This window comes from Oryza glaberrima, chromosome 1 (assembly GCF_000147395.1).
Source record: "Oryza glaberrima chromosome 1, OglaRS2, whole genome shotgun sequence".
NCBI lineage: Eukaryota > Viridiplantae > Streptophyta > Magnoliopsida > Poales > Poaceae > Oryza > Oryza glaberrima.
In genome coordinates this window covers 36,171,943-36,195,724 of record NC_068326.1, presented here as the reverse complement: position 1 = coordinate 36,195,724, position 23,782 = coordinate 36,171,943, and the positions used below count along the sequence as shown (strand labels likewise).

At 44.5% G+C, this 23,782-nt stretch overlaps 2 protein-coding genes across 2 annotated transcripts; both read left to right on the top strand.

Annotated features, from left to right (window-relative positions):
• On the top strand, positions 1 to 6,251 carry LOC127756584 (probable UDP-N-acetylglucosamine--peptide N-acetylglucosaminyltransferase SPINDLY). The gene is made up of 12 exons (XM_052281942.1): positions 1 to 296; positions 762 to 835; positions 905 to 969; positions 1,201 to 1,293; positions 1,372 to 1,473; positions 1,609 to 1,773; positions 1,877 to 1,965; positions 2,036 to 2,157; positions 2,543 to 2,724; positions 4,039 to 4,323; positions 4,424 to 4,571; positions 5,307 to 6,251. The coding sequence occupies exons 1-12, from the start codon at positions 163 to 165 to the stop codon at positions 5,645 to 5,647; spliced, it is 1,800 nt and encodes a 599-aa protein (XP_052137902.1). The 5' UTR covers positions 1 to 162; the 3' UTR covers positions 5,648 to 6,251.
• Positions 6,252 to 14,128: 7,877 nt separating this feature from the next.
• Positions 14,129 to 22,758, top strand: LOC127752887 (vacuolar protein sorting-associated protein 53 A). Its single transcript, XM_052278330.1, has 24 exons — positions 14,129 to 14,420; positions 14,607 to 14,701; positions 14,981 to 15,037; positions 15,190 to 15,340; positions 15,450 to 15,520; positions 15,674 to 15,798; positions 16,096 to 16,256; positions 16,365 to 16,506; positions 16,765 to 16,828; positions 17,155 to 17,343; positions 17,422 to 17,463; positions 17,559 to 17,663; positions 17,740 to 17,799; positions 18,318 to 18,395; positions 18,745 to 18,852; positions 18,944 to 19,009; positions 19,959 to 20,036; positions 20,187 to 20,320; positions 20,944 to 21,037; positions 21,164 to 21,241; positions 21,319 to 21,381; positions 21,860 to 21,928; positions 22,052 to 22,147; positions 22,257 to 22,758. The coding sequence occupies exons 1-24, from the start codon at positions 14,372 to 14,374 to the stop codon at positions 22,584 to 22,586; spliced, it is 2,505 nt and encodes an 834-aa protein (XP_052134290.1). The 5' UTR covers positions 14,129 to 14,371; the 3' UTR covers positions 22,587 to 22,758.
• Positions 22,759 to 23,782: the final 1,024 nt, after the last annotated feature.

The window sequence follows — 23,782 nt, the reverse complement described above, 5'->3', positions numbered from 1 at the left end:
GGCCCACAGAAAACAGCGAATCACGCGACGCGAAAGGACGGAGAGAGAGGACTGAGGGAGAGCTGGAGAGCGAGAGATTCCGGCGTCTCCGCCTCGCCGTCCCCCGTCTCCCCGCCGCCGCCGCCGCCGCCGCCGCCGCCGCAGTAGCAGCCGAGGCCGGTCATGCTAGCCGACCTCAACGTCGACCCGCCGGAGAGCGACGGCGAGGACCAACCACCAACTCCCAACCCCAACGTAAACCCCGCCACCGCCGCCGTCACCGCGGCGACGGTGGTCGCCATCGATTCCTCCACTAGGTACGCGCACGAAGTTAATTCTCGATCTGACCGTACATGATTTCTGCTGCTTGTGCCCTCATGTCCCCTGAAGTAGTTTGGAATTGAACGTCAGATTCGCGGCCCTCATGGTCGTTTGTCGCAACCCTAGAATTTATACAGGACAAAGTGATTTTTGCGTCTATGGGACAATAGTCCTGTCATGGCATGTTTTTTGTTTGGCGTATTCATCTGAAATGAGCCATCCTTTAGATTTTCGTTGCTAGCTGAATTTATTTCATAGGATCATTCTGTAAATTTTAACTCCGAAGCTTAATTATTACTTCTAAAATTCGTACAAAGTTCAACACTAGATAACATTTGATAGCACTTATCTCACTGCTCTAAACAAATATCACTGGGCTGATAAACTCTCTGGCTTAGAAGTTATGGTCTATTAGTTCTCCATTGTGTCTGGTCATTGATTCTAGCTGATTGTGTTCACAGGAGTAGCAATGATGAGGGTAGTTTGGCAAAAAGCGTGATCACAACGAAGGAACCTGATACTGTTGAATGCGAAGGTGACATGCAAAGTAGTTGAAGAATAGTTCTCTTTTGTGAATCGATTATTTATTGTTCTTCATTAGCAGATGCTGATCAACATTGTCAAGGGGCTTCTGTTGCACGCGAAGAGAAAGTTAGCAACCTGAAAGCTGTAAGTGCTGGTCTTAATGGCACTGAACAACAAACATTTATAATTTCGTATCCCTTTTGTATATGCAACTTTACATGCAGTAGCTAAGTGAAAACAAAATGGTATTTAAATACTATTTACTATCATGCAGGCCTTTTTTTAGCATTACATTATCCTAATTAATATGCCCATGGCGATTTGAATGCACATAGTCAGCATACGTATCGCTAAAACCGGATCGTCCTTTTGCAGGCTTTGGTACATGTGGCGCGGAAGATGCCTAAAAATGCCCACGCACATTTTATGTTGGGTTTGATGTACCAAAGGCTTGGTCAGCCACAGAAGGTGAATGAATCTTCACTTTGAAAAATTGAAGTTATTTATTTTCTGCATAAAGCTCAATTGGCTGCAGAAATCTTCCAGGCAATAGCGGCATATGAGAAGTCATCTGAGATATTGTTACAAGATGAAGAAGAAGTTCGAAGGCCTGATTTGCTCTCATCAGTGAGGATACACCATGCTCAGGTGCACCAGCTTAACAACGATTCGTGATTTGATCTTCCTTTATATTCTTGGAAGTTAGAATCAGCTCTTTTCTCTGGTTGCCTATATAATTAGAACTATTTAGTCACACTTTGACTCGGTTACTTCCTAATGCAGTGCATTTTGCAAACAAGTATGGGTGACACTTTTGATGAAGAGCTTGAATCTGGTGAACTAGATGAAATCCTTGTTAAAATGAAGAGTTCAGTTGAATCTGACCCCAGACAGGCAGCTGTTTGGAATATCCTTGGTTTGGTTCTTCTTCGTAGTGGTCAGCTTCAGGTACTGATGCACTAAAACTTTTGCATTTGTTTGCATTGATCAGTATCTAGACTGAAGTGTCAATGAACTAACTGTTTGCTGATTTTTTTTTCATCATGTACAGAGTGCTATCTCAGTTTTATCTTCTCTGACGGTTGTTGCTCCAGATTACTTGGACTCTCTTGCGAATCTTGGTGTTGCCTACATTCAAAGGTTTGAACTGTAAATATCATTTCGACTTCCGTTTTCTTCCTTCTGATTGTTAACACTTGTGAATATCCAGTGGGAATCTAGAACTGGCCACAAAATGCTTTCAAGAACTTGTTATAAAAGATCAAAACCACCCAGCTGCTCTGGTGAACTATGCAGCTCTCCTTCTCTGTAAATATGGATCTTTTGCTGCAGGTATTCCAGCAACTTGATTGTCATGCTCTCTATGCTTTTCTTATCATGGTATACATGCTGACTAGTCACATTGCCATTTTAGAATCATGCCGCTCTCAGTATTATTTAGCTGAGCAAAGTTTGAACTGTGTGAAACTGTTGGAGATATGCTGTGATACCCATAAATCAATTGGGAGTCATGAAGGGCATACTGTGCAAACATCTAGTCCACACGGTTATCCCGGTGTCCTGATTCTATAGCCAAATCGATTTCACTATTGGACTTGCTAACAACATTACTTGTTTACTTACCAATATAAAACTCCAAAACAAGGGTAATCATTACAAGGGTTTATTGATGAATACTTCTTAATTTGCTTATATCTAATATTTCACTACAAATCAGGGTTAGGTGGTAATGTTAGTGCAGGCTCTTGTCTGCATCAGAAAGAAGGCTTAGCTGTTGCAAAAGAGTGCTTACTTGCAGCAGTGAAGGCTGATCCTAAAGCTGCATCAGTATGGGTTAATCTTGCAAATGCATATTACATGGCTGGTGAACACAGAAATTCAAAGAGATGCTTGGAACAGGTACCAACTATTGCTATTTTCCTTTATTAACATTAGCATTTCATAAAATACAAAAAAAAAAATCCTAAGAAATTAATAAGTTATCTATGTAACAAATCAATAATTATTTATGGAAATGGATATCCGTGTTGGGAAATACGAAACCTTTATAGTCCTTGCTGCAGCACCCTGCTACAGTACTGCGGTAATCCATGTTACGGAAGGCTGCGTTCCCCGGCACGCAAAACGAAGCATGTATTATTGCATGATTAATTAAGTGTTAACTTTTTTTTCTTGAAAAATGGATTAATACGATTTCTTAAAACAACTCTCGTATATAATTTTTTTTTTGCAAAAAACACACCGTTTAACAGTTTGAAAAGCGTGCGCGCAGAAAACGAGAGAGGTGAGTTGGGAAAATTGTGGGAAGAACACAGCCTTACAGTACCATGCGTAACGACTATACTATATGCTCGTTAGCTCGTAGCTTCCATTACCAACCTGTCTGGATTTACTGTTCACATATTATACTAAAAATTTGTCTACCAGATATCCCAATTGTATAAATTATTTGATGGCTACCAACCTGTCTGGATTTACTGTTCACATATTATACTAAAAATTTGTCTACCAGATATCCCAATTGTATAAATTATTTGATGGCAATTTTCTTCTGTATCATATTAAACTATTTATATGTGTTTGTATGCACCCACTTTATACCAATAAGGTATTGCATAAATTTTGGATGTCAAGTTCATAGCCACAGCATGGCATTAATATGATTACGTCTGGAGCCAACTAATATGGTTCAATTGCTTGGCAACATGACAAAAGGAAATATTGAGCTGGGTGGAGACTGATTACTGTATATCATGCTGAAAACATGCTTGTAGCATGGTGGTAAGTCCTCCAGTTGTGAGGCTACCAACCAGGGTTCACCCTGGTTCTCACAAAAAAGGCTTCCTCGTTGTATGTTGCCCTAAAGTACAGGTTAAGACACGGCCTGTGGCAACAGAGTCCCCATATGAGTGAGAGCCGGCTTTCGGGGCCTTCTCAACCTTAAATGCAAGATCTTCGGGATGTCCCCTTGGGCCTAGTTTTTTTTTACTGTGTACCATACTTTTACTCCTCTTTTCCTGGCTACTGCCAGTCTGAGCTGTTTATTTTTTATGTCTACGAGCTTATGGAATACAAACTTAAGTACTATCTTCCCCACAACTGCGACCCTCTGTTGCATTTTATGGTGGCATATGTTGTCAAGGCTTAGACATACATGGAAAGACAGATCTGAGATTTTTTTTAAAAAATAACTTTTTGGATTATTCTGTGCAGGCAGCAAAGCATGAACCCAGTCATATGCCCGCTCGGTATGCTATTGCAGTTCACCGAATCAGAGATGCTGTCAGATCACAGTGTTCTGATGATCAACTTCTTTGGGCTTCAAATGAAATGGCAACAGTTCTAAAAGAAGGAGACCCTTCAGCAGTTGATGCCCCAATTGCATGGGCAGGGTTGGCAATGGCTCATAGGGCACAGCATGAAATTGCTGCTGCTTATGATACTGAACAAATTAATCTGAGTGATGGAGAAGAGCGAGCTCTTTATACACTAAAACAGGTGATGACCTGCAAAGTACCACTGATACTTAAATTGACCTAAATCCGAACTGGTAAGTTTAAAATGATGCTGTTGTCTTATTTTTACCTCTTATTTGCAGGCTATCCAAGAGGACCCAGATGATGCTGTTCAATGGCATCAACTTGGTTTGTACAATATTTGCACCACTCAGTTTAGCCGATCGGTAAATTTCCTTAAAGCTGCTGTAGCTCGTTCGCCAGATTGCAGCTATGTGTGGTCAAATCTTGGTAAGTTTTGATCTAGTTCAATCCTGTTTATATCTCTATAGTCAAATAAACCACCACATTGGAACAATGAGTTATACCAAGGTTCTTCCACACTCTTTGAGCTTTGTTGCACTTACACATCACAATCATATTTCAAGTCTAAACTATTCTATGGAAGTGATAGTTCTTTTAAATTGGTAGACTGAGATGTTATTATATGCTTACCACTGGAAGCCTAAATGTGACCTGCTAACATACTTTTCTTTTTTGTGATTAACTATTTTTCTCTCTAATATATAAAATATACTGCGGGGGACTCCCCTGCAATGATTTGGTAAAAAAAAAAAAATTCTTACCTGGTTCAGGAACTGAGCCTTGCTCATTTTGTGTGACTTATGAGTTAATGTCACCATCACCTAAGTGTAAGTGGTTGGTGCGCAACTTCCTGGTTAAATCAATGCCAAGCTACTGCTAATCCTTGCTATCCCACTAGTTTGTGCGAAACAAATATAGCTACCTGGTTCGAATTACTGCAATCTTCATTTTTTAAAAAAAATAAAATAAAAATTCCAGCGTACATCTTGTTTTTAACTACCTATCTAATCTGTTTCAGAAATTCCTGAGCCATTCCCCTAGTCAACAAAGAACTAAATAACCATAACATTATTAGTTCACTGAGTCTCTCTCGTTTACGTTTCTGTAATTTAACTATGCACCATATGATTGCTATCTGAAAATAAATTCGTGTTGTCACAGGTATTGCATTGCAACTATCAGACGATTCATCCTGTGAGACTGTATATAAACGAGCACTCATCCTGTCTTCAAGCCAGCAGTCGTATGCAATCCTCTCCAATCTTGGAATTCTTTACCGACAGCATGGGAGGTATGAACTTGCAAGAAGGATGCTACTGCGGTCGTTGGAACTATGTCCTGGACATGCCCCAGCCAACAACAACCTGGGGCTTGTATCTATTGCAGAGGGCCGTTATGAGGAAGCTATTAGCTGTTTTGAGAAGTCTCTGCAATCTGATCCGCTGCTTGATGCTGCCAAATCAAACTTGGCAAAAGTTCTCGCATTGTCCAAGAAACAGTAGATGAACAGAAGACAAAAGATGCCCTTTGACTAGAGCTTTAAACATGAACAGCATTCATAATGTAGAACGTCGCAATGGAGCCAACTCAGAAGCTGATAGTACTTGGTGGCTATGGACTTCTCACAGGTTCACAGGTCACAGCATAAGGAACTGCAGCTTCATATGGTTCCCTTGGAATTTGACTAAATTATTGCCCTTTGTGCAGAGGACCATAAAGCCCTGGAGTTGGTCCGCCAGTTGTACAAGCTATGAGCTATCCATAGTGCCCCTTCACTCCAGTGAAGGCTCACGTTTTGAAGTATAAAATTTCATTGTAACAAGCATGTACTAGGATTTCCTACTACTGCAGTACATAACACCTCAGAAGTTTTAGGCTTTTAGCTGTAATAGCTGTACCAGTCCAAGCTTTAGCTGTAAACAATTACAACATTAGTCTTGTGGCAAACGATGCTAGATGCTGGCTTTGCCATTGAATTCGAATCCATGTAACCTCTGTTGGTTTGATCCGAAAACATTCATTAATTAATGTTGCAAAAACTAAGGTGCGACCCATGCGTCTTAGTTTTTATTAAGACTGCAGGGAAACAACTAGCCCTTAATTCATTGCCCCCTAGCAATTTTTGTCCGGTGTTTCTTTGGAGATTCTTAGGGCTTTCATCTGTGCCCGGTAATTCTAGGACTCTGGGCGGCGGGTGGATAAGGGCAGTCGGTGGATCGGTGATGGTGGCGTGGGCAAAATGGGGCGAACGGGAGGGGGAGGGGGGAGGGGGAGGAGGTCAGCACATGTCATAGGTTAGGTTGATTTATTTTTATACGGAGGAAGTATTTGTTTGATTGTTTCACATCAATATTATTTAAGAATGTCAGAAATCTAGAATTTCTGATCTAGTTTTGATTGCACCTTGCTTCTCGTATACACCCTCACCTATAGTGCACATACAAAATAATTGGGAACTTCACGCTATAGTGTACTTGCAAAATAATCGGGTTCTTCACGGTATAATACTCACCTCTCCTGAGCTGAAGCGCACCTAAACAATTACAGCTCTACTTCTACCTAAAAAGAAATAATTGGGAACTCCATTATGTGATCAGCCGCGCGCGTGGGGCACGCGCGGTCAGTCCCCCCCCCCCCCAATAGTCTCTATGGGTGTGTTTGGTTGCCTGCATGAGTCTTGGCTCGCAGCCGCCCATGCAACTTCGAGTTGTTTGGTTGCCTATTCGAAGATCTCAGCTAGGCCTTGCGGATGCAAGATTCTCTCCCCAGCCAAGCCCTAGAGGAACGCGGGGAATGAGGTTCGCTCCTCAGCCTGGATGAGCAGACGCAGGCGCGGGTGCCTCACGTGATGCAGCCCCTGCAGTCCGCTACCTCCCCTGTCTCATTTGCCTCTTTCCCCTCTCTTCTTGGAGAAATTTAACAATATGCCACTCCATAGGAGTGGCTTTAACAGGATGCCATCACATACAATGACCTTATAAAAATGCCACTCTTCTATGATGTTTCTTAATAAAATGCCACTTTAGAGAAATTAGAGGCGAGGAGCCCGCACGTCGTGCTCTTCCCCTTCCTCGCGCACGGCCACACATCCCGGCCTTCCTCCGCCTCGCCGGCCACCTCCAGGTGCTCCGCCCGGGCCTCGCCGTCAAGCTCATCTCCACCCCGCGCCTCCTCGGCTCCCACTCCCTCCCGGCCGCCTCCCTCCGATCCAGCTCCACGCACTCCCCTTTAGCGGATTTTTTTGGGGTGATTTGCGGTGACCTCCGGCGAACTCCGAGCGCGGAGGTTGAGGCGGCGGTGAGCGTGCACGGTGACGGGGGCAGGGGCGGGGGCCATGGCTGAGATGGCGGAGAAGGAGGCAGGGGCTGTCGCCTGGCTGCTCCACATCTCGTCCCCGCAAGCCGACGCTGGTGGCGGCGACGACAACGACGACTACGACCTCCGCGGCGGCGGGGGCGAGGCGCAGGGGCGGGGGCCGTGGCTGAGGCGGCGGATGAGGGGAAGGGGAAGGGGAAGGGGAAGGGGGAGGCGTATGAGGTGGTGGCCCCAACGCCGACGCCGCCGCCGGGATCCCCTCCTGTCCCCAACGCCGTCGCCGCTCGGGGCCCTCCCTCTCCGCCGCGCTCTCCGCTTGGGGCCTTCCCTGTCGACGGCGACCTCACCGGCCCCCACGACGACCAGGTGGCGCCACTCCGACTCCGGCTCTCCTCCTCCTCACAGCGTCCTCCCTCCCCGCCGCTGCCCCGTCCCCCATCCCCAGCATGGTATCGCGAGAGAAGAGGACGCCGATGCAGGGGCGGAGTCCGGCGGCGAGCTCCCCGTCCGTCGCGTCCAAGGGTAGCGCCGACCGGCGACCGTTGCTGACGAGCCTGGCGAGGCCGAAGGCGCCGAGCTCGACGTTGAAGGAGGCATGCTCGGCTTATGTGATTGAAAGTGCGATTAAATTTCTCTAATCACTTCAAAGTACAATTAAAAGCCTCTAATCACCCTAAAGTGGCATTTCATTAAGAAACACCCTCTATGAAGTGGCATTTTTATAAGGTCATTCTATGCAGTGGCATTCTGTTAAAGCCACTCCTATGGAGTGGCATATTGTTAAATTTCTCCTCTTCTTGTCGTTCGCCTCCAAGGATGCCGACGTGATCTTGCCGACTGGGAAAGAAGGGGCTTGAGGAAAAAGAAGAAGCTTGACAGAAGACACCGGATCTGGACGAAGGAGGGGCTCCATCGTCATCGCCATGATCTTCCTCCTCTCCTCATCGAAGCCACCATCATCTTCCCGACTGCTGTCGACTCTCCTCGTTTCTCTCTCTCCAGATCGACCGGATTGAGAGGCCTTGAGCTCGTGGCCGCCGGATCTTCGACGGCGGGGCGAGTGGCAGGGTTCGGGTGGGTGGTGGGATCCTATGGGGATCGAGGGGGCAGCGGGATCTGGTAGGGAGGCCGGCGATGGATCTGGTGGGGAGGTACGCGGCGGAGTCGTGGTGAGGGGCGAGCGGTTGTTTGCGGCGAGGAGTCCGGCGGCGATAGGAACGAGTGTGGCGAGAGCAAATAATTTTTCTTTTTCTTTGTTCTGTTTTCTCTAACCGATCAATCATTTGTAACCTGTCAATTTGTAACCACCGGCTTAATACTGTACTCAAGCCCACCGGCTTAATACTGTACTCAAGCATCTTTTTTCCTTGTTGATGATTATCCGATCCATTCATGTGCAGATTTTTCACAATTAATTTAACCGAGATAATGAGATGATTTGATATAGTTTAATTATATTTTTTTCATTTATTCATGATAGGCAGGGACTAGGGAGGTAATCTCACCTTTCAAAAGGAGGAGGTACCAAACTTAATTTTATACAACCAATCAAACAAAATCACCCCCATGCAACACTTTTTTATACAACAACCAAACAACATTATATTATGAGGGCTAGGCTGATACGGCAACCAAACAACTCAATTTGCATCATCCTATCCAGGCCAATCTCAACCAGCATGAGTCATACGAGCCTAGCTAGAGACATACAAGTAACCAAACACATCCATATCGTATCTCCTATACATCTAAGATGTATATACGTATATATATACTATATATACACATACTTGTCTTATATAGTATACATATACATGTGTCTATATATATATATATATATATATATATATATATACATATATATATATACATATATATATATATACATATATATATACATATATATATATATATATATATATATATATATATATATATATATATATTATGAATATATTTTTAACGCATAAAAAATTTATACACATATATAAAGTTTATATAGGACATATACAAACTTTGTATACGATATATACAAACTTTATATACATACGTATTAAAAAAATAAAAATAAACTAGAAAATACATCATGTATAAAAACTTTGCATACATACGAAATACAAACTTTGCATACATACGAATACAAACTTTGGTTTCTCGAGGAAACATTTTCTTCTGCAACAGTCTCCGCCGCCCCTAGGGGGCGGAACCTTAGCCTCCGCCACCGCCCCTCCTCCGTGCTTCGCCGCCGCCGGAGCTTGTCGCCGGCAAAGCCGGGGCGACGCGCTGGGATGGCAGCGGCGGGGCCATCCTCCTCGGCTCCACCTCGCCCCGGCGCGGGCGTGGCGACGATGGCGGCGGGACGGCGAGGTCGTGGTGACGGGGACGGCGCGGCGACGGTGCAGCGTTGGGCGCGGCGGTGGGGCGCTCGGTGTCGGCTCTCTGCGGCTCCAGCGACGGGCAACGACGTCGCCAGATCCGGTCTCCCTGCTTGGCCGGGGTGACCGGCGATGGGCTCGGTCGACGCCTGCGCCGCTCCGCAGACCTGGCAGGGGGGTGGCTAGCGGCAGCGATGGTGGCGGATGTGGCGGCGACAAAGTTGGCGACGACGGCGGCGGACTGCGGCGCGTGCCGCGACGCCAGCCCTCGTCAAGAACCTCGCCGCCACAAGGGAGGCGCGGCGCCCTCGTCAATGCTCCGGCTGTAAACACCATGCCCGTGACGCCTTCCTCCATGATGCCGGCAACCCGCGCTTCGCGCTACACCTCCGATCCGCACCACCCCGGTCGGATCTGGACGGCTGACGTCTGGCGGCGCTGGCTAGCGACGGTGGCGGCTGGACGGTGGTGGCTGTACGGGGGTGTCCGTGGCGGTGGCGGTGGCGATGGTGGCTCATGGTGGCGGCTGGCGACGGTGGTGGCTGTGGCAGTGGCGGTGGCGGCTGTCGACGATGGTACCTATGGCGGCGATGGTTGAAGGCCACCATCCAGCTGACGGTGCGTCGTCATCGGCGGCAGTATGTGGAGGCGGGGAAGGGGTCTGGCGGCGGGGAAGGAGGAGTCTGGGTGCGGGCGCGCCGTCGACGGCGGGAACAATTGTGAGCGGTGGCCTTGGCCGAACCGCTGAAGGGACAATGTTATTGACCGACGACGATCCTTCTTGTGCGGATTGGTGGTGTGGGTTTGGACAAGGAATCGCGGGTGAAAGCCTTGCCGAGCCATTTGGTTAGCTGACAACGGCGACGCCGTTTGGTGTCGTTCCCCTCCTTGGAGGCGTTGTTTTAGCATACCCTTTTCCTTTCCCTACCATATTCTCCGGGTGAAAACCTTGCTTCGGTTCCGAACGAGCGGTGGTGGCGATCCACATCGCATCCTCCTTGGGGGCACCGCTTTGGAGAAACCTCTTCGTGCAAGGATATTGTCATTGGTCTATGCATTGACTTCGAACTTCAGTCCTAGGCCTGGACGAGGCCTTTTAGCTCCACATTTTGTTTTGCTTTTCTTAGTTTGGGTCCTTTCTTATCTTGTTTGGTGTGTTCAACTTGTCTTGAACTACACTCTCTTCTGGAGTGGATCTTTGTAATAATTGGCTGTAGTTCTTTTTTAGCAAAGGCCGGGATATTATATTCCATTATCTTAAAAAAACGAATACAAACTTTATATTCATGCATCTTTAAAAAAAAGAGAAAATAACCGAATAGAAGAGAAAACGTAAAAAAAGAAAAAACCAAACTGGACAGAAACGAGAAAAACGGAGAAAAAAAAGAGAAAAAAAAGAAAAAAACAACCGAACAGAAACAAAAAGGAAGGAAAAAAACGGAAAACTCGCTACTCCCTCCGCCTCTCGCGCGGCGCGTCCGCCGCCCCTCTCCACACGCGACAGTGTCCGGTCGCGCGCCTCCCTCTCCGCGCGACTAATCGCCCAATAGCTTTCTCGCCATGATATATAGTGCACGAATTTGCATGCGCTTTTGTCTACCGTTTCCGGCCCAAACCAACACATGGTCCGCACGCCCACCATAATCCCGCTACGGCCCAACTACAGCCCGCCGGGCGACGGTGCCGCATTCCGCCGCGAGCCCGCGACGTATTCCCGTTTCCCACCCGCCGCGGCTCGCAACGAATGTGATCTCACCTTCGGTCAGGAAAGGAAACGAGAGGGAATGAAAGGCAAGCCCCCGATATCAAGGAAAATCATTTATAATCACCGAGATTTTGTTTCCATGGGTGAAAGATTTGTTGCTCTTTGCTTTATATTTACGATGTCTCCATGCATTGATGCAACGCTATTCGTTCGCGTGGTTTTGGATTTCGTCCGGCGAGAGGAGACGAGACGAGACGAGATGCCTCGCACGAAGCTTGTGTTGAAGCTCATCGAGAACGAGAAGAAGCGGAAGGCCACGTTCAAGAATCGCCGGGACGGCCTCAAGCAGAAGGTGTCGCAGTTCGCGACGCTGTGCGGCGTCGAGGCCTTGCTCATCTGCGTCGCCCCCGCCGTGGCGGGCGGCGAGGTCACGACGTGGCCGCCCGACCGCGCCGCCGTGCTGGACCTCATCGCGAGGCTCCGGGCGACGCCGCCGGAGAAGATCCGGCAGCTGCACAACACCCAGTCCCTACTCCGGGATGATCTGGACAAGCAGCAGCGGTTGCTCCTCAAAGTCCAGAAGTGCGGCACCGACGACGTGCTCACGCCGTGGCACTGCAGCCTATACGACCTCTCCCTCGACGGCCTCAACGCGCTCCACGACACCCTGTCCGAGACGCTGGACAGGGCGCACCGGCGGATGGCCGCGCTCGGCGGCGGCCACGGCCACGTCCACGACGACGCCGCGTCGTCCTCCGCGTTCTCGGTCCCCGCGCCCGCGCCGCACGCCGTGGCATTGCCGGACAACGCCTTCGACTTCCCGTTCGCCCCGTCGAACACCGGCCCCATCGTCGGCGCCCACTACTTCTACCCTCTCCACGACACCCTGCCGCTGCCACAGCAGGTTCCCGGCCAGCATCCGCCGTGCATCGCCTACCAGATGCCGCCGCCGCCGTGCCTCGCCTATCAGATGCCGCCGCCGCCGCCGCCGTCGCTCGCCGCGGCGCCATTCGACCAGTGTATGAACGCCACGGGCTTCATGGACAGCAACCCTTACGCCACCCACATCATGCACGGTGGCTCGACGGCTGCTGGCCTCCTCGACGATCATGGCCAGATCTTCTCCGCCGGCGCAGGGTACGACGACGACGACATTCTTGGGCACGGCTTCGGCTTCGCCGCCGGCACCGGGTACGATCTTGACCCGCGCATGGCCACCGCCGACGTTTGGCCGATGAACACGCTCAACAATATTCCAAACGATGGCGGCATCGGCTTCCAGCTGCAGAACGATCTGAAGTGGATGCTTCCAGGTGGTAGCAACGGGAGTAATTTGCAAGGCGGCTTTCAGATTTAGCGACATGCTGATCTCACTTGTGTGGATTCAGCTTGCTTTTAACCTAGGTTTATGAGAATATTAGTACACTCGCTTGCTTTTAGTTCCAGTGTTTGATTAGGAACCATGAAAGCGTTAGGACTTAAGTAATTTACTCTTGCAGGGATGATTAGAAGGCTAAATTTTACTGTAATAAATTATTGTGACAGATCTTGTTATGCTTTTTAGACAAACAGGTCTTTTTTCTTATGCACACCAAACATCGTAGATCTTTTTATTTGTCATGAATTATTGTGACAAATCTTGTCCTTGATCACACCAACATCAAATTTCAGGAAACCCCGATATTTTTAAGGTCAATGTTGCATAAAATCCCAGGTAACAGGTACCACATAAACCCACGTGTATTGGTTATAAAGTTTCAAAAATCCATCTTTATACATGTTGAGCTATTCGCTTAAAAATTTAAAAATACAGTGTTTATATGAAATTTTAATTTATTAACTAAGGTTGTTGTTTTAATTTTTCATTATTTTAAAAACAATGTTTTTGAGATATGACATAATTGATTGGGATTTCAATAACGATGTGGTTTTATGAAAACAATAAAACCTACTGTTATGTACTTATGTGCTACATCATAATATATGTGTTTTTGTAACTTTGGCCATACAGGGTTTGCTGAAGATAGAAACAACTAAATTTAGATTTATAACTTATGTAACTTTGTAACTCTAGGCTTTCTTTAGATGGGATGTGCCTCAGATTTAGATTTATGTAAATTTTAAGTTGCCAAAATAAACAATTAAATGAATCTTTACGCAGCCACGCCAAAAGGATTCACCTAGATGCTTCAGTCAACATACTATGACAAGCAGAACAACGTTTATTCTTATCTCTTTTATATAGTAATATGTCCTTGCTATATAAAAATAAAAGCAGAACTACAATGTCTTAAAGAAAAAAAACCATGTTTTTTGGGTTTATCTAGCCTTGGTCTATTGTCAATCGTTTGAATATGCTATGATTATAAATAGATGATTCCTATTCATACAATACTTGCTAATACGTGCAATTACTAGTTCTCTAAAAAAAGCAAAATATTTCTCTGAACCCGTTGATGGGCCTGGGGGCCGGCATTAAGGCCCACCCAAACGAGACCCACGAAACATGTGTAGCTAGGCCCAACGGAGAGCGGGGCGGGTTGAATCATCTGCCGCAACCGAGTCGTTAGCCCGATTTGCCAGTTCACCACCACCGGATACCGGTGAACACCAAATCGGCAAGTGACGCAGCCGACGACCACCTCGCCGACGATTCCCTCCTCCTCCTCCACCTCCCGCCGCGCGCGCGAGGGGCAGCCCGCCGCCACCTCCTCCCCGCCGTACGAATCCCACCGGATCGGCTCCGCCGCGGCGCGCGTCCCACCCTCCAGATCCTCCGGGGGCGGGCGGGCGGGCGGGCGCTCGCGGGGGAGGGGAGATCTCGGGGAGCCATGGACAAGTCCAGCGCCCTCGAGTACATCAACCAGATGTTCCCCACCGGTACGCGCGCGCCCGCCGCTCGAATCGAGTCGATCCCTCCGCACGCGAGCTTGCTACTGCGGCAATGCGCTCGTTTGAGCTGCCGCGCCTGTTCCGAGATTTAGTATAGTGTTCGTTCGAGGCGCTTAGGGTTATAGCTTGCGTTTGATGTGTATATGTGTTTTTTTTTTATTTGGCGGATTGTAGAGGCGTCGTTATCGGGCGTCGAGCCGCTGATGCAGAAGATACAGAGCGAGATTCGCCGGGTGGACGCCAGCATCCTCGCCGCCGTCCGGCAGCAGGTTCGGCCTTGCGTTCTCACGTTTCATTTCGTGCAATGCTATGGTTTGTAGTGTGTACACTCGTCGGGGTTTGGATTGATTCATCTGACCAAACTATAATGTGTTTTTATGCACTTAGATTGTGGTGATGTGACTGTAGTTAATTTAATTCAAATTTGCACTTTAATGAACATGTTGTTCCGAAAGCTTCAGGCTAAAATTATCTTAATTGCAGTGTGTGCTTCATATCGCTCATCATTAAACTATATCTGATAACGGGCAGCTATTTTTTGTTCACAGAGCAACTCTGGAACCAAGGCCAAGGAAGAACTTGCTGCAGCAACAAATGCTGTTCAGGTCATCATTTTCACTTTCCTATAATGTGCCCTTTTTTCCACAATGAACGTGTTGGATTGATTGGATTAGCTTGGGATCTGAAAAAGTTAGTCAGATACTAGTTTTAGCATTTCATGGCATGATTGGAGCTTAAATTTGCTGTCTACTAACAGGAACTGATGCACAAGATACACGAGATAAAAACTAAAGCAGAACAAAGCGAATCAATGGTTCAGGAAATCTGTCGTGACATAAAAAAGCTGGATTGCGCGAAGAGACATATAACAACTACAATAACCGCTCTTCATCGTCTTACTATGCTTGGTTAGTTTCCTTAGTTAACTTTTTTGATTGGAATATGTGCTGTTGTGCCTAAAAGGTCATTGATGCATCTGCCTAAGCTAAATCATATTGGTCCATGCATTGTGTGCAGTTTCTGCTGTCGAGCAACTTCAGGTCATGGCCTCAAAACGTCAGTATAAAGAAGCAGCTGCACAACTGGAGGTAAGGAAAATAATTATTTGATACACCTATAAAACTTTGCAATGCTAAACAGCTAACAGTGACAATGTTACATGATTGGCATGCTGGTACTTAATCATAATTGTTGTGTCAAAGAGTTCCTACTTGGCTTCTGATTTCTCTTTATTTCTTCAGGCAGTAAACCAGTTGTGCAGTCATTTTGAAGCATATAGGGATGTGCCGAAGATAACAGAGCTCAGAGAGAAATTCAAGAATATCAAGAAAATCCTCAAATCTCATGTGTTTTCTGATTTTACAAGGTGCGCAAATAATGAACTTGATAAGTCAATGAAAGAAGATATCAGATTTTTCATCAGTTGGTGGCAGTGTGAGTTCTGGCCACCCACTGAATTCTAAACCAACCAATTATTATAAGCAAGATCTACAAAGCTACAAAAGACAAGTTAAATTGATGAGTTAACAGGGAATGGGAGACCTAACTTGATGAGCGACTCTTTTGGTTCATTTTAAGTTACAGTACTCAGCTTTCTGTAGTGTCCAAACCTATTGCGCAATGTGTCACACCGCCAGTCTGCTAACTGTTATATATATCGCAGCTTAGGAACTGGGAAGGAAACTGAGGATGCAACTCTATTGCAGCAGCTATCTGATGCTTGCTTGGTGGTTGATGCTTTGGAGCCCTCTGTGAGGGAAGAACTAGTTAAGAATTTTTGCAGCAAGGAACTTACCTCATATAAGCAGATCTTTGAAGGAGCAGGTCAAAATTTTCATATGCTACTTGAAACATGTTGCTTTTGCCCTTATAGTGTAGTTTACACTCTCCTTTTTCTTCTTTGTTATTTGCTGCTTCTGGAACAAAATTCAGAACTTGCCAAGTTAGATAAGACCGAAAGGAGATATGCATGGATTAAACGTCGACTACGATCAAATGAGGATACCTGGAAAATATTTCCACCTTCTTGGCATGTTGACTATCTATTGTGCATTCAGTTCTGTAAGATTACAAGGTTTGATTCCACCCTCTCAATTTTTGCAGTTATTGTACAATATAGAACTAGCAATCCTTCGTCAGTTGGATCTACTTTGTTTTTTCTGCATTAGCTTGCTACCTATATTTGTAGAATTGGGGCTTTTATTATAATCTATTCCTGTACTGTCTTAGTCACCCAGATGTAAATTTGTTCTAGAACATTAAGGTCAATTCTTATATTTGGCTGAACAGCCCAACTTATAGGTTATATTGTGATAAATTACTCCTTTTTCAGGGCCCAGCTTATTGATATCCTTAACAATTTGAAAGAAAAGCCAGACGTTGCGACTTTGTTATTGGTAATCTTCCTTGTGATTTGCTGGAAGTACGTAGGAGTATCATTTATCTGAGCATGCTGTGGAAATTAATATTTTTTCTGATGTTTTGGGGCTTTTCTAGTCGTTATATTTCCTTCAAACTTTCAAAGTCTTCTTTCATCTCTATGGTATTCAGTGTAATGAAGATCAATAAAACAAATAATTTTATGTACTTCATAGTGATGCCGCTTCACAAATCTTCCAGTGCTAGAGAGCTGTGAAAATTTTAAAATGGTGTATTCGAACGCTCGTGGATTTGTTTGCAATATGTAACCACTGTACTGAACATTGAAATTTTTGTAATCCAGGCATTACAGAGAACCCTTGAATTTGAGGAAGAATTAGCAGAGAAATTCAGTGGTGGGGTGACGACAACTCGGAATAAAGAGTCAGCGAGTGATGATGAAAATGAGGACACTGGGCGTAATAAAATTGTTTCAGACATACGGAAGAAATACGAGAAAAAACTGGCAGTGCCCAACGATGAAATTGGACATGTACGTTTAATATTGATGCTTCCTTTCCCTGTAACATGTATTTTTTTCCTTAACTCTTCTGCAATACTTTACTGGCAGGACAAAGACAAGCAGAAAGATCTATCGATTCCTGGTGCTGGTGTTAGTATTCTATGAGCTTTGCAGTTTCTGATGGTTTTGGATGATTAACTTTTGTGAATACTCATATCTCTTATCTTACCATTGTATTCTGGCAGTTCAACTTCCATGGAATTATATCATCTTGTTTTGAACCATACATGAGTGTGTACATAGAACTTGAGGAGAAATCTCTAGTGGATCAGTTAGATAAACTTATCCAGGTACATGAAACAAACTATACTTGGTATACTTGGTCTGGGGTTTGTTCATCTTGAGCTTACCCTTCTATTCTGGCAGGAAGAAAAATGGGAGACAGAGGAAGGGAGTCAAACATATATTCTGTCAAGCAGCATGCAGGTAAAAGGAAATTACATGGTGGTTAACAGTCTTGTTTTTAGTAGGTTAGCCTCGGTTGGCTGACAGTAGTTTCCAAGCTTGTTCAAAACCTTGTGAAAACCATACCATTTCTGTTAAAATTGGTCAAACAATATTGAATTTCTTCTTTCTCCATTGCCCCTTGGGCTTGCAAAACTCTTAAAGCTAGTATTAGGTTTTTCAAAGCTGGCCCTAGCAAATTTTGTGCACACAGGCCTGTTTGTTTTATTGTCACACTTTGCTGAAGTCAGCTTAACTTTTGTGACATGCAGTTTTTTTGCTTACCAAAACTGTGGTATGACAAACCTTTTTAACAACCCACTTGGCATGCACTTCCTTTCTTGCCCATTTCTGCTTAAGCTGTGGGCGGATGATTCTTTTTTTACCATGATAAGTGCGCCATGCCAAAGTTAAATGTCGCCGCGTTTGGTAGCCATTAAAGATTTGATGCTCTGCAATGTGTTAATCATGCTAATCTGCTTTACAATTTGCTTATGCAGGTGTTCTTGGTAATAAGGAGAAGCTTAAATAGGTGCAGTGCATTAACAAAGAACGAGACATTATTTAACTTGTTCCAGGTAAACAGGTTTTGTAGGCAGTTTTCTTCGTATGGACAGTTCCGTGTTGTTTGCTCCAACAAATATTTCCTATTTTCCTTAGTGCGTGCTGTTAAATTGGGTATCTGGCTGCAGCTGTATGCTGTTACAAACATTATTTTACTTGGGCAGAGGTTCTAAATTTCATAATATTAGTTGATCTTACTGACTATTCGAGCAACAGTTCTGACTTATGAGTTTTGTTGGACTATTTCACTAGTACATGTTTGTTATGGTTATCTGTTTGGAATTTATAATGTGATCAAAACTGATGAGTGATGAGGTTTGACCTTCAAGAGGATTTTGCCTGATAAAATATATTTCATGTTAGGTATTTCAAAGAGTACTTAAAGCCTATGCATCGAAGTTATATGCCAGATTACCAAAAGGTGGAACTGGGATTGTTGCAGCTGCTACTGGTACTGATGGGCAGATCAGGGTATGATGATAGTCATTATTCATTGTTTTTTTCTTATGTTTTGCTTGCCTTATCTGGTAATACAAATTTAAATCATGTGCTGGTACTGCAGACCTCCGACAGGGATGAGAAAATGATATGCTATATTGTTAACACTGCAGAATATTGTCACCAGACAGTAAGTTCATTTTCCCTTGCAAATAAACTATAGCTGGCAGCATGATTCTCTTTTTGGACAAATGCATTACCTTTTTTTTTTTTGAGATGGATGGACAATACATTGCTACTAAACTTGCAAAATGTTACTGCAAAAAACAAACTTGCAAAATGGCACTGCAAAAAACAAAGCAAATATCATTGTGCTATGCTCCTGCAAACCTTGCTTTGTTCGCAGAATGCCATATTGTTAAGTGATAGTAATATGAATGAATTTAATAATGCCAAACTGCTCATGCATATGGTCAGAACTTGTTGCATTTTAGCCTCTCATTTACGTTCTTAGTTCTTAGTCCATAGCTCTTGAGACCCTGTATCACTGGATACTTCCTCAATCCCTAACCAGAGGACCTCACCCCCCCCCCCCACCCCACCCCACCCCCCCCCCCCCCCCCCCCCCCAAGTTGTTTCATATTGGAAGACTAGCATTTATAACTAGTATACTGGAGTTGGCACTAGTTGGAGACTGTGACTAATGCCCAAGTTTCTTTGCAATCGAGCCAAGAGTAGTATTTGTGTTTGGTGGCTTACCATCATCATCCACCAAGGCTGCATTCAGTAGTGACGTTCAGCAGGCTCAAAAGAGTTCCTGCTGGGAGTCTTGTGTCTCATGCTGAGAAGCTGTCCGCAGATTTGGTCTTGTATTATATGCACCAGTAAAGAAAGGGAGTAAGAGAGAAGGCGAGAGGAGCAAGTGAGGCCGAAAAAATATGTGCTTCTTTGTCAGTCTGTCTCTGTGTGACGATAGGGGCCAAAATTTCCTAGTCAATCATAAGCAATACAGTATTTGCAATGTCATTTTGCAAGCCTAGCACTTCCAGAGCATCATGTAGATAAATTTTCTATCCTGTGTGTATGACTGAGATCAAGTTTTCTTATGTGACTATTGACCTTTTGTATAAATTTGACAGTCTGGTGAGCTAGCTGAGAATGTTGCTAAGATGATTAACCCCCACTTTGCTGACAAAGTGGACATCTCTGAAGTTCAGGTGACTGATCATTTTCCTTTGTTTTTGTTTTTGTTTTTTTGTTCTACCCACCCAATGTGACTGTTCTAGCAGTAGACATTCAACTGCTATTTTTGGTCTTTGAACTACTGTTAACATTCTAGAAGTTTCTCCATACTACAATGCTGGCAGGATGAGTTCTCAGCTGTGATCATGAAAGCGTTGATGACACTTGTACATGGCCTTGAAACCAAATTTGATGCTGAAATGGTTGCAATGACTCGCGTGCCATGGTCCACCCTTGAAAGTGTCGGCGACCAATCAGAGTAGGATTTTATTTAATCTCTTTTATATTACATAATTTACTGGTATTTCATTTTTTTCAAAAGCCTTATCATGTACTTGAAACTAGTTGAAACAATTGATCAGTGTACTTCACAGAAATCCAAGCCCACAATCTAGATTTTATGGGCAAGTGAAAAAAATGGGAGTCTGTCCCATAGACAGCAATAATAATAGGGATCTATTTTTTGACCAGAAGCTGCATATCGTGGACTGTAAAGAAATGCAAATATACTAACTTATATGGTAGATTGCTGGAAGGAACAGATTTAGTAAGGAGCATGGATAGAAACTGCTAGCAAAAAATCATGTCTCCAGTATCCCATCCCTTCAAGTTTGAATAAATATAGTCTGTTCAAATGCCATCCATTAGCAAATGTGAAAATCAGCTAGTTAACTCCTGGATTTGCACTATATACATATAAGTTTTAAATGGATCTTTCAAATTTTCAAATAGTCATTATTCTTTGAATTGCACAAAAGAAAAAAATAATTTGCATGTGTAAAGATTATTTGGGTTGCATATTCTTCAGATTAGCCAAAAAATACATTTGATTATTCTTGAGTACATGAATATCCGTTGACAGGATTCACTGTTCCATGCCAGATACGTAAATGGTATCAGCTCTATTCTGTCCAGCAGTATTCCTGTGCTCGGTAACCTGCTTTCACCAACCTACTTCCAGTATTTCCTGGACAAAGTAAGTTCTGTTTCGAGTGCTTTCTTTATCCTAGTAAAACCGTGTAGGTCCTTATTATCTTGTGTTATGAACCATATATTGGCCATATCAAGCATAGTTATAATTACCTGTGTTGTTCTGATGCAGTTGGCAGCCTCTCTTGGACCTCGGTTTTATCTCAATATATACAAGTGCAAGCATATATCAGAAACTGGTGCACAGCAGGTCAAATTTATTCCTTATGAAGCTCTCTCATTTCTGTTCAGCACATTCCTCACCACTACCTTTGCATTTTGTGGCAGATGCTTTTGGACACTCAAGCTGTAAAGACTATTCTGCTAGACATCCCATCTCTTGGAAAACAGGTATTCTTATCGCCACTAAATCATCGTGGCATATTGCATGAAGTATTGTATCTTTTAGTTACTAAGTAGTGGGTTAAGGGAACCTGCCAAGTGGGAAGCATTTGTTGGATTTGTGGACGAAATTTGGCTCTGGGAAGAAATATGTAGTAAAAGCTATCTGATTCTTTTATCACTCAAAGGTTGGCAGCAAACATATACTCCATCTGTTTCACGATGTAAGACTTTCTAGCATTATCCATATTCACATAGATGTTAATGAATCTATACATATAATAATGTCTAGATTCATTAGCATCTATATGAATGTGGGCAATGCTAGAAAGTCTTACATTGTGAAACGGAGGAAGTACAAAATATTTGCTTAGCAAACCAGGATGTTGGCTGCAAAAGACAGATGTATAATTCAACACTTAGTTGCAGGTAGACAGCCTTTTAAGTTTGCTCCATATTTTACATGTGGTTTCTTCAATTGTAATAGAGTACCGCTGCGGCTAGCTACTCCAAGTTTGTAAGCCGGGAAATGAGTAAAGCTGAAGCACTCCTAAAGGTATTGGGGGAAAAAGAGAAACTTTGAGCTTTGATGTACATGACTACATCTGTATTGCTGAAATCGCAGTTTACCACTAACTAGCTCCAGGTAGAATCTTCCTAATAACATTGATGGATGCAGGTTATTTTGTCACCAGTTGACTCTGTTGCTAACACCTACCGCGCTCTCCTACCGGAAGGAACACCACTTGAGTTCCAACGGATACTTGACCTCAAGGTTTCATTTTCCTGCATACCTTTCTTCTTCTCTATGCCAAGTTCAATCTCCGTCCTCGGCCTAACCTGACACTTGATTTTCTGCACTTGGTGTTCTTGCTTTATCACAGGGATTGAAGAAAGCAGACCAGCAAACCATACTGGAGGACTTCAACAAGCATAGCCCCGCTATCAAACACCCTGCCGTTGCTCCAACAGTTGCACCACCAGTTGCCACTTCATCCGCCCACCACATTGCACCGGTCACCACCCCGACCGTTTCGACCACACCAAGCATGGCTACCTTGACAGGAGCTCTGGCCAACCGGGAGGACGTGCTCGCCCGCGCCGCGGCGCTTGGGCGGGGCGCGGCCACTACAGGGTTCAAGAGGTTCCTTGCGTTGACAGAGGCGGCCAAAGATCGGAAGGACGGGCCATTTCGCAAGCTGTTCAATGCTTAGGCTTTTTCTATTATTATTATTTTGCTCGCGCTTGTTGTTCATAGTTTGCATCTCCTGCAGTGCACATAGATATAGGAATTTTTCCCCCCACACACATAACCTTCGGTGTATAATGAGCTAACATTTTGATCCCATCTTGCGGAGTACGAGTAATTGAATTGTATTGGAAAAAGGTATCATCATAGTTTCAGTAATAATAGTAGGTTCTGTTGTTTTGTTTGTACGTGAACGTTTAATGAAGATATACGGGTTTTTATAAATTCCTTTAAAAATTTTTGCCGGGTCGGCCAAAGACCAATTTCATTAAGATTGGGGAGAAAAACAAAGAAATGTTACTAGTCCGGGAGAGATCCCAGACATAGCGTGAACAAACGAAAAAGAAAGAGATAATACAACAACTATTACTTGCCGAATTGGGAGAAGATCCCAGCTACCCTCCACACCGCGATTTCTTCTTTTATATTCTCGGCTACTTGCTCCGTGGTCATCGACACATGCTAAAAAATTCTAACATTTCGTTCCTTTCAAATAAGCCAGCAAATTAACATGAAGGCACTGTCGAAAATTCTAGCATTTCGTTCCTTTCAAATAAACCAGCAAATTAACATGAAGGCACTGTCGAAGTCCACTTTGTAACTCGTCCGAAAACGGCGTCGCGTTGCAAGCCACCAGTTCAACACCAAAGTGCATAACACAAGGGGAAGTTAATAATTTTGTAATGCAGAAAGATTGCAATTTCCCTACCTGCGGGCCGAAGCTTTTGTAGGATGCCAACCTGCTGATATGGGCCATGGCGCCAGGCAGCTGCCGCGGTTGGGCTCGATTTCACTTGAGATAGGAATATCAATATGGCACCAAAACCTGCATTTTTGTTTATAGAGGAAAATTGCATGTTGGTTGCAACCGGTATGCAACGAAACCTAGCAGGTAAACATCAGTCACACATCATGAATACTTCCAGATCAACATACCCAGTGTTCATCTTCTTCTACCAGTCATCCATCAAGTGCAAGGTGTCACTCAGACTTGTCTTAGTTGTTCTGTGCAGACTGCAGACTTTTCATTGAGATCTCTAAAAGTAACCATCTGTCCATTGGACATGGATTATCTAAAATTAAAATCGACATGGATGTTACAGGGTAGTGATGAAGAGGCCAATTCTTAGCTAGTTCTGGAAAGGTTCTTCACTTTCTTTC